General features: G+C 40.4%; 1 protein-coding gene across 2 annotated transcripts in view; it reads left to right on the top strand.

The window, feature by feature from the left end:
* Positions 1 to 15608, top strand: part of FRAS1 (Fraser extracellular matrix complex subunit 1) — a 490598-nt gene that overhangs the window by 414773 nt on the left and 60217 nt on the right. For both annotated transcript variants that reach the window (XM_008957670.5, XM_003832280.6), the window contains 8 exons: positions 1216 to 1329; positions 3417 to 3567; positions 4675 to 4834; positions 6675 to 6843; positions 9035 to 9281; positions 10595 to 10939; positions 13025 to 13185; positions 13612 to 13759. In XM_008957670.5, the coding sequence (XP_008955918.2) occupies positions 1216 to 1329; positions 3417 to 3567; positions 4675 to 4834; positions 6675 to 6843; positions 9035 to 9281; positions 10595 to 10939; positions 13025 to 13185; positions 13612 to 13759 (1495 nt within the window). The remainder of the gene's footprint in view (positions 1 to 1215; positions 1330 to 3416; positions 3568 to 4674; positions 4835 to 6674; positions 6844 to 9034; positions 9282 to 10594; positions 10940 to 13024; positions 13186 to 13611; positions 13760 to 15608) is intronic.

Here is a 15608-nt window from a genome sequence, read left to right as displayed (position 1 = left end):
GGGGCACCCCTACATCTGTGTCTGACCTCGGGGAGGCAGTTTTAGTGAGCGGCATGTGTACACCTTTCTATACTTCCAGTGTAACAAAAGGATCCACTTCTCAGGCCTGCACAGCTCCTTTTCTACTTTGATGATGAAGGATTATTTTCCTGGAAAAAAAGATCCTCTGTGTCCTTTAGAGACAAACAGTCTGTGAGAAGGTCATTCTCAGTTAGCTGGTATGTCGGTGGGATGGCTCTTGGGATTTTCCTGCCATTTCGGTGTCTGCACAGCATCACCACCTGGCAAGTCATCACTCTTGTTTTTTCTCTCCCAAACTGTAGCTGCTCCCCAGTTAGTTTGACTTTCAGAAGAGAAAAAAGATTTCAGGATATATCAGCAAGAGGGCTAATGCTCTTATAAACAAAATGTTACAACAGGTCTCTGGAGGGACGATGTCATTTAAAAAATGGAAATTATTTAGAAGGTGGCTTGTGGGAGATTGAAAAGCCAACGTCTCATTGCCCTGTGTCCCAACTTGCTGTATCCACCCAGGAACAGGGAGATGCTAGATCCAATTTATGATGTGTGTGTTGCATGCATGCATGTGTGTATCTGTGAGAATGGGATTATAAATGAAATTTCCTTTTCGCTATTACCACAAATGCTTTTATTTCTGATTTCTTCTGCCCCTCACCCTCATATAGAGAGCTCTCCCTTAAAACAGACAACAACAATGGGAAAAGGAAAAAAAAAGAAAATATCTTCCCATGAAAACCTCTTTCACATCTGGCATAATCCCACCTAGAAATTTCAACATTAACAATTTAATGATTATTTTTGTCAGCCTCTCATGAAAATTTTAACACAGTTTGTTGAAAGGAAAAGTACTGTTTTGTTTTGTTTTTTCATCCCAAGGCAGTATCGAACTCAACTAAAGAAGACATAGGTGTGTAAAAACCAACTTCCATAGCAGGTGAAATGACAGCAAGAATGCCACTTGTTGTTGTTGTTGTTTTGTTTTTCCTTTTCTTCCTACATTGTTCTCACTCTATCATTCAGCTTTCTCCCTTAGGCCTTGTGCCAGGATGATAAGGGATGGGAACGGGCTCAGTTGCCCATCCCTCATCTCTGAAGTGTCAGCAGACTTCAGAGGTTACAGCTGTGTAGGCCCTGGACCTGACATACTTCAGGTACTTGTGAATGATGAGTTTTCTTTTCTGCCCTCCCCTTCAGATTATGACAGCAGCACCTCAGCCATTCCGAGTAGACATCCTCCCGGTAGATGATGGCACGCCTAGAATTGTCACCAACCTGGGACTCCAGTGGCTGGAATACATGGATGGCAAGGTAAGGCCTGCCCCTCTGTCATGTTCACACCACCCAACTTGGGCTACATCCTTCTTCACGACAATGACTTATGAATAGAAGTCCAGTTCAGCTCACCTGTTTATCCCTCCCTAAATAAACTGATTTTCCTGAGATTAGTGAGCTCCATGAGTTTGGTTAGGATAAACTTGTGTAGGATCGGTTACGATTGTGTATAGTTTAAGATGCTCTTTGAAAAGACCCCAAAATATAGTAGGTCAAGCTAGATAGAAGTTTATTTATTTTTTTCTCACATATAGGGTGGACGTAAGTGGGCAGTGCAGGGCTCTATATGAGCACTTAGAGATGTGGATTCCCTCCACCTTATTGTTCTGTCATCACTAAGTGGTTGCTGTTGACTCCTGGCCAAACTTCTTCAGAAATTCATCAATATACAGTTGGCCCTCAGTATCCACAGGTTCCACATCTGTGGATTCTAACAACTGTGGCTCAAAAATGTTTGAAGGAAAAATATAAGAAATAATACAAATTTTAAAAATATAGTACAACAACTGTTTATATAGCATTTGTGCCATGTGAGGTATTATAAGTAATCTTGACTTAAAGTATACAGGAGAAAGTGTATACGTTATATGCAAGTACTATGCCATTTTGTATAAAGGACTTGAGCATCCATGGATTTTGTAATCCTCAGAGAAGCCTAGAACCAATCCCCATAGATACTGAGGGACAACTGTACCAGCATATGGGAAGGAGGAAACAGAAAGAGAGGGGCAAGGAACTCCATATTAAGCAAGTGATACAGAAATTGAATACATCCCTTGCACTCATATTTGTTGGCAATAAATTGTTCATATGGCCCAAATGTTGCATGGGAGGCTGGGAAATAGCATCTCTAGCTGGGCAGGCAGAGGCTCAGCTAAAACATTGTTCACTAGAAGAAGGGGAGGGTGGATTTTGGAAAATATCGAGTATCTACCATAAATGAGAAAGAAGCAGGGCATTTTTGTAGGTAAGTGTGCACAGATGAATTGTACTTTAGGCATTACTTTCTCTTTCTCCTAATTTCAAAATTGGTCATTTTAAGATCTATGCCATAATTTTCACCTAGTAATCATGTCAAGCACTAAATCCACATCCCCACCCAAACATAGTTCTTCAGTTGAGAACTGGTTTCTTGCATTTGTGGGTGGTATTCTTTCTAGGATGTGGCTTGTTTACCATCTCCATGGAGCTGATTAGTTCATTGTATGTGTAGCTGTTGCACTATAGCTTCTAATTGAACTGGTTGGGTTTTAAAAAAAACAAACAAACATGAATTAAAGTTAGTGCCAATTTCCCCTGTGCCCTATTTGATCTTTTTTCCCCACCTTATTCAGAGCAATTCCATTCTCTTCTCAATACTCTCCAATTGGGTTTCTACCCCCTACTCCTACTCTATTGCAGTAACTGTTATTAAAGTCACCAATGACCTCTATTTTGCCAAATCCAGAGGCCAATTATCTGTCTTTACCTTACTAGACCTAAAAAAATCTTCAATGCTCTTGACCACCCTCTTTCTTTGCTCAAATCTTGGCTCTCACTAAATACTTCAATGAATGAATGAATGAAAGTTCAGCCAGTGTATTTGGGCAATATCAGGGTACAGTGTGTTTCTCTTACTCTATTTCAAGTATCATAATTGACTCCTAGAAAGTGGCCACCTTCCCTGTACTGAATTATTCTTTCAAAGTTCCACCTTTCTTTCAAGGCCCAACTCAAATCCCACTGCCTCCAATCCATCCTCCTTCAACTCCAGATGAAATTAATCTTTTTCTCTCTCTCTCTTTCTCTAAAAAAGTGTGCAGCCCTCTTTTTATGTCTTCCATTACAGCTCTTGCCACATTTACCTTGTGCATGAGCCTTTCTTTCCCTATTAAGTGTGAATACCTCAAGGGCAGAAGCTGGAATGGTTTTCATCCTCATAGCCTCTCCAATCCTGACAGAGCTTTCCATGCAGTAAATACACTCAGTAAATCATTGTTGAACTGAATTAAATCTGAGTCAGAGGGTCTTGTTCCTGCTTTATTCCCACCTCAGGAATTAAATTAAATGGGTTTCTATTCTAGGCAACCAACCTGATCACCAAGAAGGAACTGCTGACCATGGACCCAGACACCGAGGACGCGCAGCTTGTCTATGAGATAACGACGGGCCCTAAGCATGGCTTTGTGGAGAACAAGTTGCAGCCTGGCAGAGCTGCTGCCACTTTCACCCAGGGTGGGGACTCTCTGGGGACTTAGAAATGGGAGAAATCTATGCTAATGTCACACTGCCTATCTCCCAGATTCTTCTCACAGCCACTTCCAGCTACTTATGCCCAAGTAACCACTTTGCAGAGATCTTCTAGTGCTTAACCATCCAACTTAAGAATTTTATTTCTCCTGATTTTTTTCCCTGTGATGACGAACTATGGCAAAGAAAAATTCACCTTTACCGTGCTTCCTCAACTCCTAAATTGCTCTAAGTGTTGGCCAGGTTTTCTGGAAAAGTATGCATGATACTGCTTGGTTTTCTTTAAAAACAATAACAACAAGAAAGCAAAAAATAACAAGCAGACATTATGAAAGATCTGTGATCCTGTGTGATTTATTTTTTGTTCTCTAAGGATTATAGACTTTAAGTCTTCAGCCTAGAAATTAAAATCAACATGTATAGGTTGCTCAACAGAAATATTTTCTCTGTTTTGAATCACCTCAAGCAGGCCATGTTAAGCTTGTCAGGCTCCTCTAGACTTTTTTCAGGATTGACTTGACTGGGAGCAGTCATTGCAAAACTGCATCTCAAAATTCATGCTCCATGAATTTTCTTTTTACTCTCTGTCCTCAATTGTATGTTATCTCCTCACACCTTTTTAGCTGTGCTTTGTGTATGGGAAGTTTTAACCCAACCCCAGCTATTCTTATTAGCACATACCTTCCAAAGAACCTTTATTAGAAGGAATTAGGTCTGAGTATGAGGCTATAAACACAGAGGATGGAGTCAAAGACTTTCCTCTGTCAACTCTAGGATTTGCCATCAACATTCACAGACATTTATTGAAGTGCTTTTTATCAGGACCCTGGGATTCTCATTTTATAACAGCATAAGAGATATTTACAATATCTCTGTACTTAAAGACAGATCTTTTTTTTCACAGAGCTTCAGGATTTTATTTTAAAATCTGACAGAAACATTTATTTTAACAACTACTATACTTTTGGTGCTTGGGAAAATAAGTTTTGTCTGTAATACATTAGAAGAATAAACTAGGTATGTTGGTGTGGTAATCTATGAAGCTGTCGTTACATCCCTGGGTTAATTCACAGTGAGTCTTTTTTCTCACAGAGGATGTGAACTTGGGGTTGATTCGTTATGTGTTGCACAAGGAGAAGATCCGTGAGATGATGGATAGTTTTCAGTTTCTGGTGAAAGACAGTAAACCCAATGTGGTCAGCGACAATGTCTTCCATATCCAGTGGTCCCTCATCAGCTTTAAATATACCAGGTACAAGTTTTACTGTGCTTTCCTTCTTGAGAAATCAATCAGGCAAGCAGAGGGAGTCAGGATGAAGGATGCTGGGGGGCAGCTCTAGTCACCTCTTGATGGCGGTGATGGTGATGATGGCAGTGATAAAAGTAATAATTTCACCAAATATTTATTGAGTACTGTATGTATTAGGTGCTGCACTAGGACTTGACATGCATCATCTTATATAATACTTGGAATTCTGAGATGAATTCCATTCCTGTCCCCACAGTGGCAAAGTAATAGAGACAGAAACTTGTTTATGTAACTTGTCCACAGTCACATAGCTAATAAGAAGTAAGACCAGGATGTAAGCCCAGTGATCTTAACGATGTGCTCTACTGCTGCTCAGACAAATGTTTTTGCTTCTGTCTCTTCAAGTTTTAGAAGAGAGTCTAGTAGAACTGATAGGAAAAATAAAAATAGGCATTCAAGTTTGGAAAATAATCACTGGCCCACACTATCAATATCTTCACCTTCCATCTGTATTCTCCTTGTTCCCAACCCTGTTTTCTCCCCTGGCTTCTTTGGGTTTGGTAGGAATGTATATCTGTAGGGCTAAATGCATGGCTTAATGTGGACAGTGCTTTAAGATGCTTTTCTAATCTGTTGGAGAGTTAGAAAGGCAAACAGAGAGATACTGATTGTTAAAGGTAGTGTGCAAGCATGGTGCTGATTTTATAGGTTAGATTATAACTAGGATTATAATTTATGTGGGGGAAATATTCTTTAAGTCTACATTTCAGAGACTCACTATCCAAGAAATCAACTTCATGAAAATTCAGATAAAAATTGGAACTTGGGGGAAAAAAGGAAGACTTAAAACCTTGATTTCATGTGCCCCAAATTCAGGCTATTCTACTCTTACACACATTTGGAGAATTAGAGGAAAATTAGAATCAACTTTTACATATGTAATGTTTTGCTGTTATTTACCTCTCAATTGTATCACCTTCAAAATTCAATAAATTCAATAAAATTCATCCCTTTTTCTGGACAACCCTCTAACATTTAATGGACTAAGTGGTATAGACGGTCCCAAAGCTGGCAATGAGGACTGAGCTCTCAGAGGCACTTTCCCTGCTGTCCTCACAGCAACAAGACATGCACCCAGGTCTAGGGGCCATCCTCAGTGGTGAAAAACAAAGCCCAGCTCATGCCCTACTTTCTGTGGCCTTTCCAAACCTAGATACTTATTATGAATCAATAGCATATGAATAGTTGGCCTTCTACTTTACAAATGCAATAGAGATTCTGAGCAGCAAGCTAAATTAATCATGTCCTTCCCCCATTGTCATAAAGTTCTATTTGTCTAAACATCTCTGTTATGTAGGCTTACCTCACATTTTCTTACCTCTGCTTCTGCTCTGACTCCATCACACAGTTCCTGGAGATCTGGTCCAGTCAGTTCCCATCTAAGTCATTGATTGCCTTCAGAGCAGCTTTCTTCCCTAAGAACCCACTGACCTATTGTGATTACTCAACCCCAGGAGGGAGAGATTGTTTTTCCTTTCTCTGTGCCCTGAAATCTGCAGTTCATCGCTCCTATGTGCTGTCCATCTCCCAAAATGACTCTTAGCTTGCTTGCAAAGCAGGGAAGACGACATTCTGCATCCACAGCTTCCCTGTTTGTTTCGTGCTCTGATTGTTCAGGTGAACTCATTCCCTCAATTTACAGCCTGGATTCTTAGAGGAACCAAACTTCCTCTTCTCTGACTACCTAATGCCAAGAACCAAATGGAAGAGACAGGCATTAAACAAGTTGTTTTGTCATAACCATGGGGCATAGTTTAAGAGATGCCTTTTTGCGTGCTTCCAGCTACAATGTCAGTGAGAAGGCAGGGTCTGTCAGTGTCACGGTGCAGAGGACTGGGAACCTGAACCAATATGCCATCGTCCTGTGTCGCACCGAGCAAGGCACCGCCAGCTCCAGCTCCAGGGTCAGCTCCCAACCTGGGCAACAGGACTATGTAGAGTATGCTGGCCAGGTAGGTGGGGTGGTGGGGTTGGGGGAGGCTCCAGCAAGGGCTGTGACATGGCTGCAAGCAATTGTGGCACTTTCCTACTTCTTACCCAACTTTGCTTTTCACTGGTGTCCTTCTTCAAGTATTAAATAGTTTTCCTATGTTCCCCTCCCATAGTACTTTGTTCTTCACAGTCTCTCTAACCTCCATTGAAGTTTTAACTGCCAAAGGGGAAGTTGTTGTCTAGCTTCTCAGTCTTTACATTTTGCTTCACGACAAAAAGAAGTCTCCAAGCATCATGTTCTATATTCAGCTTTGGTATCCCAACCCTTCTTCTCCTCTCACCTTCTTTACCTAAAGGGAGAGAAGAGAGTGTGTAAGGAGACTGGTTGGGAATCCCTTGGGGTAGGCTGGCTGAGATGATGGGAGCTTGGGCTTCGATTATGAAGTGAAGTTAGAGAGAAGCGGATGGATTTGACAGATGAGTGAGAATTGATAGGATTTGGCAGTGGATTGATTAGACAGTGGGGCCAAAGGGAAAGATGGATGATGATGCCTCTTGCTAGGAAGGGACATATAAGAGGAGCCGGTTGGGCAAGGTTTGGTGCTCGTGACTTTGCTTTGGCTATGTTAGGTATAAATTGTCTTAGAAAGAGCAGGTTGACCACTGTATAGATGGGCAGGCAGTGCAGAGAGGAGTCTGGTGTCCAGAGAGAAATTTGCAAGTCATCTACATACCAGTGGTAATTAAAGGTGGCAATGAGAAAGAAAAAGGAGAGAGTGAAAGTGGAAGAGAAAGGAGACTTAAATAGTCAACTTAAATAGTCAACAAATACAGGGCCCCATGTATTTGTCATCTTTTATGGAGGGCACAATGTCTGACACTTAATTTTTTTTTCAAAGCAACTTTATTGTTATTATGGCAGCACAGATCTCTGTAAAGAGAAGTGGGATCTGTTCTTTAATTGAGGCATTTCAGCTGGACTAAGCTAATGTCTCTAATGTCAAATGTTAAGTGAGGAATTAGGAAAGAACAGATAAGCTAATGTCTTTCAGCTAAATGATAAGACAGAGGATATTCTTGTGTTTTTCAGGGAAAGACAGAAGACTATCAGTGTATTCTAGATCTTACATAAAGATCTGTTGAGTGTTTCATTTCACTGGGAGTGTTTTAAAATATGAAGCTTAATAAAAGTGTTATTAGTTGATTAGATATATACTAATAATTTTCTGTTTGAGTAAAATTTTTGCAGATTTGTGTGTCCCCAGACATTTATGTCTGTTTTTTGTACATATTTCAGTTATCTCCGTTTACACAAAGTATAGTCCAGGCTCATTTCCTGCAGTTTCAGTTTTGGGCAAGTCCATAGTCGTGGTTTCATTTGAAGATTTTTAATTTCTTTCTTTTTAAAAAAAAAAAAAAACAAGTAAAACCAGAATAAGTCCCTATAAGTTCACAATTGTGTACATATAAAATAATTTCTCTGTTTTGTACTGGGCTAAATTCATTCACATTTTAATGGCAAAGGGTGTAGTCAGAATATCAAGTTAAAATTAGTCTACCTTGTTTATAATGTAATTTTCTATGAATTTAAATTCCATTATTCAGTACACTGGAATTCTATGTCAAATTTAATTGTGTAAGTAATATGGTGATACTAATGATAATATCTTATGTTTGTTTGGTACTTTAAAATACACTTAACACCTTCATATACAAGACCTCCTTTAGTCCCCCCAAGAAGTGTATGAGGTAGGAATATTATGACTTTTCTTTAGTTGATAAGGAATCTGATGTTTGTAAAGCTTGGAAGTAACAGAACCAGACCTGAGAACAGAACTTCATACTCCAAGGCCAGAGTTCTTCCAGAAAGGGAACTGAGTCATCAAATGATGACTGTTGCTGCCCCAAGTGAGTTAATAAGACAGGCTATAAAGAGTTACTACATGTTTTTCTCCAGTCACCAATGGTAGGAGAGATTTTGCTCCTTCATGTCCTTATACAATAAAGCAGCCCTCCTGTACAGGTTAAGAATGGGAAGAGGTGGCTGGGTGTTCCAGGTGATGCAGCAGGGAACCAGGGCTGGGAGAACCAGCTATTTCAGTCAGTGCTCTGCCCACTGGACTTGGATGCTCTTTTCCTATGATGCCCTGGGGAATCAGAGCAGGGGAAGCTGAGGCACAGCTTAACTTCTTGTTGGTTCCTTTGTGACAGGTCCAGTTTGATGAGCGAGAGGACACCAAGTCCTGCACCATTGTCATCAACGATGATGACGTGTTTGAAAATGTTGAGAGTTTCACTGTGGAGCTCAGCATGCCAGCTTATGCCCTGTTAGGGGAATTCACCCAGGCGAAGGTCATTATCAACGATACCGAGGATGAACCCACATTAGAGTTTGACAAGAAGATCTACCGGGTTAACGAGAGCGCTGGTTTTCTGTTTGCACCTATTGAAAGAAAAGGTCTGTTGGTTCCACAGGTGACAAAGAGCTATAATAATTGCTAACATTTATTGAGTTCCTATTATGTGCTAAGTGCTCATCTCATGCATTATCTTAACTCACATGTGTACTTTCCACTTATTAACTCATTTGGTTCCCACAACAACCCTGATGATGATTCTATCCATAGTGACTACCATCAGAAAGCCTCTTTTCTTAGTTCAAGTTGTTAGAGCTCCCATTTACTCTTAAATTGGACTAGAAGACTGGTTATATTTAGCCTTCTAAATTATTCATGAATCAGTATTCTTAATCAATCACCCAATCCATAAAATATTTAGTAACCTTGGTCAAGGAGGGAAGTTACAGTTCATAAGGACTGGCTTTCCATCATATTCTTGGAAGACAGAAATATGCTGAAAATTTCCCTATGTGACAGTCATATGTAGAGCTCAGATGAGAAATAAACTATGTGTAAGAAATAAAGGGCAATTCTTTTTTTGTTTTGTTTTTGACTGATACATAGTAATTGTGCATGTTGATAAAAGGGCAATTCTTGAGGAGTTGGAAATAAAAATAAACATCATATGGAATTTTGATTGTGCAAGATTGAGACTTTAAAACACATGGAAATTGAACCCCCATTCAAAGGCACAACAAGACTGTAAATGATGATTTTGGGTTTCTTTCTTGAATCTGCTGACTGGGTATTAGTGTAACAAATACTGTAGACAGCAAAAACCCTTGGTAATGCCACTTGGAAAACAAGCAAGCCTCATTGATTGCTCTGGGCCACCAAGCCAGGCCCAGAACAGGCTGTCACCAAGGGAAGTGGCAGCCCTAATAAGTAAAGTCATTTGTATACAGTGGCAGATTTTATTTTGTTTTGTCTTTCTCTTTTTAAATAAGCCTGTTTCTCTCTGGGAATTAAAGTATAGAAGTTTATTCAGAAAGGCAGTGAACTGTGTTTATAGCACTACCTTCAGGACACAATTACTTTCCTACTTAAAGTACCAAATATGTGTCATATCTTTCCACCTGCTGTGGTCTTAGATGGTGGGCAATGAGTCTTGCAAATTAACAGAGCACAAAATTCACAGAATAGGAAATCCATTTTGAGTTGTTTGATGAAGTATCTGGGGTATATTAAATCCTCAAGTGGTTTATACCACAGGCTCAAAAGAAACTGCAATTCAGAAAGGTTTTATGTCAGAGTTTGAACAGAAATAGTGATGGACTGTTTGGGAGGGACCAAGCTCATTAACTTACCAGAGGTTTTAAAATGTGAGAAACACTCATTCAAATGCTTTGGTTTTTTGCCATTTGTATTTCAGGAGATGCAAGCAGCATTGTATCTGCAATTTGCTACACAGTCCCTAAGTCAGCTATGGGAAGTAGCCTCTATGCTCTAGAATCAGGCTCTGATTTTAAATCTAGAGGGATGTCTGCCGCGAGTCGTGTGATATTCAGGCCTGGTGTGACCATGTCCACCTGTGATGTCATGCTTATTGATGACAGCGAGTATGAAGAGGAAGAAGAGTTTGAGATTGCCTTGGCAGATGCCTCTGACAATGCCCGCATTGGAAGGGTGGCGACAGCCAAGGTGCTCATTAGTGGTCCCAACGATGCCTCGACTGTGTCCCTTGGCAACACGGCTTTCACTGTCAGTGAGGACGCAGGTAATGGAGAGTGTCTCTGAGTTTCCTTCACCTGTCTCCTGATTCCTTTCTTGAGCAGTTTTCTCCTTAGGTTTCAGAATATCCGGGAGACATTGAGAATGCCATTCCTCAGGGATACCACTGTTGGTCTAAGGCATTATATAATGCTTGGCCAAGACCAAGCATGGAATTCATTATAGAGAGTTCCATCCACTTTTCTTACTCTGATTTGTTTTAATAAATTTTTGTGGGTACATAGTAAGTGTATATATTTATGGATTATATGATATATTTTGATACAGGCATGTAATATATAATAATCACATCAGGATAAATGGAGTGTTCATCACCTCACCTCAAGCATTTATCCTTTGTGTTATGTACAATCCAATTATACTCTTTTAGTTATTTTAAAATGTGCAATTAAATTATTTTGACTATAGTCACCCTGTTGTGCCAGGGAATACTAGGTCTTCTTTCTAACTATTTTGTGTACCCATTAACCACGACCACCCCCCCCCCTCCACCACCATTTCCCACCCCCACTACTCTTCCCATCCTCTGGTAACCATCCTTCTACAACATGGATGGAAGTGGAGGTCCTTATGCTAAGTGAAATAAGCCAGGCACAGAAAAACAAACTTCACATGTTCTCACTTATTTGTGGGAGCTAAAGGTTAAAATCATTGAGGTCATGGAGATAGAGTGTAGAAGGCTTACTCTGGTTCTTGATGGCAGGCAGGGCTGTGGCATAGAGCCTAGAGCTTCATGGGCTGACCTCTGTGGTCCAGAGGGAGGACCTGGCACTGAGCATCTGGGCTTGTGAAAGGGGGGAATGTGATATATTGAGGATGGAAGTGAAGTATTTAGTGTACTGCTAGCTCCTGAACACTCTCCAAAGTTTCACTGTCTTCATACAGTGAAACCTTCTCATTCATGTAAGAGCCCAAAGCAATCAGTGGGCAGGTCACTTTCACATGGTATTTCAGAGACTCAGGCTCCTTTCCCACTTGTGGCTCCACAAAGGTCTTGAAGTCTTCTGTATGCTGCAGGCAGATGTACTGCTGGCAGAGGGGCAACAGCTGTGCTGAGTGTCTCCTGATCTGGGCCAGATCAAGGCCTTTCACTTCTATGAAGGGATTTGGAGGAGCACTGGGAACAGGTATTTTTGAGCACTTACCGAATGCCGGGCACCATACCGTGTATGTTCCATGCATTCTCACTTAATATTCTATGGAAGAGAGAACATTATATAAAAGAGCAAATGGAGGCCTGGAGAGGTTAAGTCAGTCATCAACGATTAAGCAGCTAATAAAATGGCAAGGCTAGATTCAAACCCAGACCTTTCTACTATAGCATGTTTCTTTTCCCATACATCAAATGCCCAGCCATAACTACATTGCATCTCACAGCATGTTGGCTAGAAAATGTGGTGATTGAAAATTGTAGGGTTTTCATGAAGCTTTTCTCTGCCCTTAATTGTGAAAATAGCTAAATATCCTTAGGACACTACAAAGCATGATGTCACAGTGGACAGGAAGATGAGTTTCATTCCTAAGATGAGTAATAAGCACATGCGGTTTAAGTCATGACATGTGCTTGGGTAAAACAGAGAAATCAACCCAGTTAGGAACATTTCATTAGAAACATTCAGCTTCAGGCTCCATAGAGTCCCCTAGCTGGGTCCTCCTTAATTGACTATTTTCTGACACATCCCTGAGGCCCCAGGCTCTAAGTTTCTTCTCCCTAAATAGGCTTGAGATGTTTTGCAATAGACCCTTCTCTCCTTAAGTGCATTGTTCTCCTGTGAGCAGTCTCCCTTGTGAAGCCACAACAGCCTTCTTCCCTAAGGGCTCTCTCCAGCACCATCTCCATGAAGCCATTCTCTAGGTCTCCTCTTGATCCTAGTGTCAGTGGAAAGCCAGGTGATGACACCTCTAGGCCTTCACCTCAGATGGGCCAAAGGAGCATCACTGAAGCTGGATTAGAAAAGCTGACAGGGCTAAAAGCTGCCACTATTGCAGTGAGGGAGAACATCATTCTGAAAACCTCGCTGATTTTCTGGCTCAAAGTTGACCATTAAAATCTCTATGAATCTTAATTCAGGCACAGTAAAGATTCCAGTTATCCGCCATGGTACTGACCTCTCTACTTTCACATCTGTCTGGTGTGCAACGCGGCCCTCAGACCCAGCTTCTGCCACACCAGGAGTTGACTACGTTCCCAGCTCTCGGAAGGTGGAATTTGGGCCTGGTGTCATTGAACAGGTGCGTTTACAGCAGTCGAGACTCCACAAAGTTGACAGGTCGGTTTGTGAATGTTGTCTTTAGTTTACTTCCCAAGCTCTCTAAACTCCCCTGGCAATATTCCTATCTTTCCTTTCTTTAAAAACACACATACATAAACAAGAGAGTAAACTTGTTAGGAGGGGATCTTCTAAAAACTCTCCTAGTGACATTTTTAGCATCAAATATCCAGCCTTACAGATTCAGGATATAAACTATACTCATTTGATATAAACATCTAAAAACAAACTCCGAGTGGCATGTAATAAAGAGATCATCATGTTATGGATTAGAAAATCTTACTTTAAAACCACCAAAGACAGGCAAGTTGCGACCTTTGCCCTAGTCAAGGTAAATGGGTGTTAGATGGTGGGTCCTCTGTCAAGTTTGCTTTGGTTTCTCTTCTAGTATTGCACCTTGACTATCTTGGATGACACTCAGTATCCGGTAATTGAAGGACTGGAGACATTTGTGGTTTTCCTCAGCTCAGCACAAGGAGCCGAACTGACCAAACCCTTCCAGGCAGTCATTGCAATTAATGACACATTCCAAGATGGTAAGAGATTGGGGATGCCAGCTGGTAGTTCCAAATATATTTCTATTTTTTCTTTAACGTCCACATATGTGACATTGGAACTCATTCACATGTTCATTCAAGAAATATGTGTGTGTAGATGTGTATACGTGAGCATTTGCACTTTTACATAGCAGAGTATGTAGATGTGAGAGAGAACCATTGATGTCCCTGGTACTCTGCCAGACACAAAGAGATGTATAAGCCTTGGGCCCTGTCCTCAAGAAGCTCAATGTCTCCCTGTGGAATCAGACCCTTAAAGAGAGAAATTGGAATAAATCATGATAAATGACCTAATAGTACGTACATTCAGCACTATGGGAGCAGAGGGAACTGAACAGGAACTACAAGTGGGGGAAATTATAGATTTCACCAAGGAGATTATATTTAAGCAGAGTCTTCAGGTGTGATAGGAGTCTATCTAATGCATAATAAAGGAAAACCTATTTCAAGTGGAGACATATAGTAAATACAATGTATAATGTGTTGAAAGATCCACATTTGGGGAACAGACCCTTACTTTTGCTTTGAGCATGGGAGGTGGTGAATAGAAGAATGGAATGGAAAGACAGATTGGAGTCAAGTTCTGAGAGGCATTGTGATCCAGCCTAAGGACTCTATAAGCAAAGGGTAGCAGTGGATGCTTATAAGCAGAGGAGTGATGTACTTTTTTATTTTAGAAAGCGAATATTGGCAGTATTGTAGGTGATGTGCAGGGATGAATAGAGGCAGGTATATGAAGAAAATATCAGTCACTCCTGAAGATGTAACCTAAGTAGCATGAGGAAAAACAGGAAAGGATGGTTATTTCTCAGAAGAATTGACGAAATTAGAATTGTCAGAACTTCAGAATCCACTGTTTGGATACTAGGGTTTGGTGGAGATGATCAAGTGAAACCTTCCACCTAAAGCAGCAGGACCCTCATTAGCATTCCCAGAGATTGGCCATAGAGCCCATGATTAAACTCCTAGCAGCTGAGAAGTCCTCAAAAAAGGAACAAGAAGCCAAGTCGGAAAATCTTTGATGTTTTTATTTATTCTTAAATCATTTATTTCATGTATATAGTAGTAAACAATTCAAATGGCAAAAAGCGTATACTATGAAAATTAAATCTTCTTTCTACCCCTATCTCCCAGTCTCCCAGTTCTCCTCACTGGAGACAACCATTTTAACCAGTTTTTTGTGTGTTTATCCTTCAGGAGAAAAAAAAAAAACTCTCTCTCTCTCTCTCTCTCTATATATATATGTATATAAAATTATGTGTGTGTGTATCACACACACACACAACAAACACACACATACTTGCATGCATCCAAAATGATAGTAATTTGTTTTAGAGCCAGGTTTATGAAGGTGCAACTTGCATAAATGAAAGTCCATCGTCCTTAGTGTACAGTTCTATGAGTTTTGACAAATGTATACAGTGATATGCCCACTACCACAATCAAGATGTTGAACAGTTCCAACACTCTACAAAATTATCTCATGTGCCTTTGTCATCTGTGTCTCCTTAGTCACCAGCCCTGACAACCACTAATCTGTTTTCTGGCCCTAAAGTTGTGCCTTTTCCAAAATTTCATAAAAATGGAATCATGTAATATCTATGATTTTGAATCTGGTTTCTTTCACTAGAAAATGCATTTGAGACTCATTCATGTTATTGCATATGTGAGTAGTTCATTCCATTTATTGAGAGTAGCTTTTCATTGTATGGATATACCACCATTTGTTTACTCACCTATTGAATGACATTTGGGTTGTTCAAGGTTTTGGTGTTTAAATTGCATTGTTTTCCTACTTGTATTGCATTGTTGTAGATTCTGGACAGAG

The sequence above is a fragment of the Pan paniscus genome, chromosome 3 (assembly GCF_029289425.2).
Source record: "Pan paniscus chromosome 3, NHGRI_mPanPan1-v2.0_pri, whole genome shotgun sequence".
In the NCBI taxonomy this organism is placed as follows: Eukaryota; Metazoa; Chordata; class Mammalia; order Primates; family Hominidae; genus Pan; species Pan paniscus.
The sequence above is the reverse complement of the archived record's forward strand: the minus strand, read 5'-3'. Positions and strand labels throughout refer to the sequence as shown.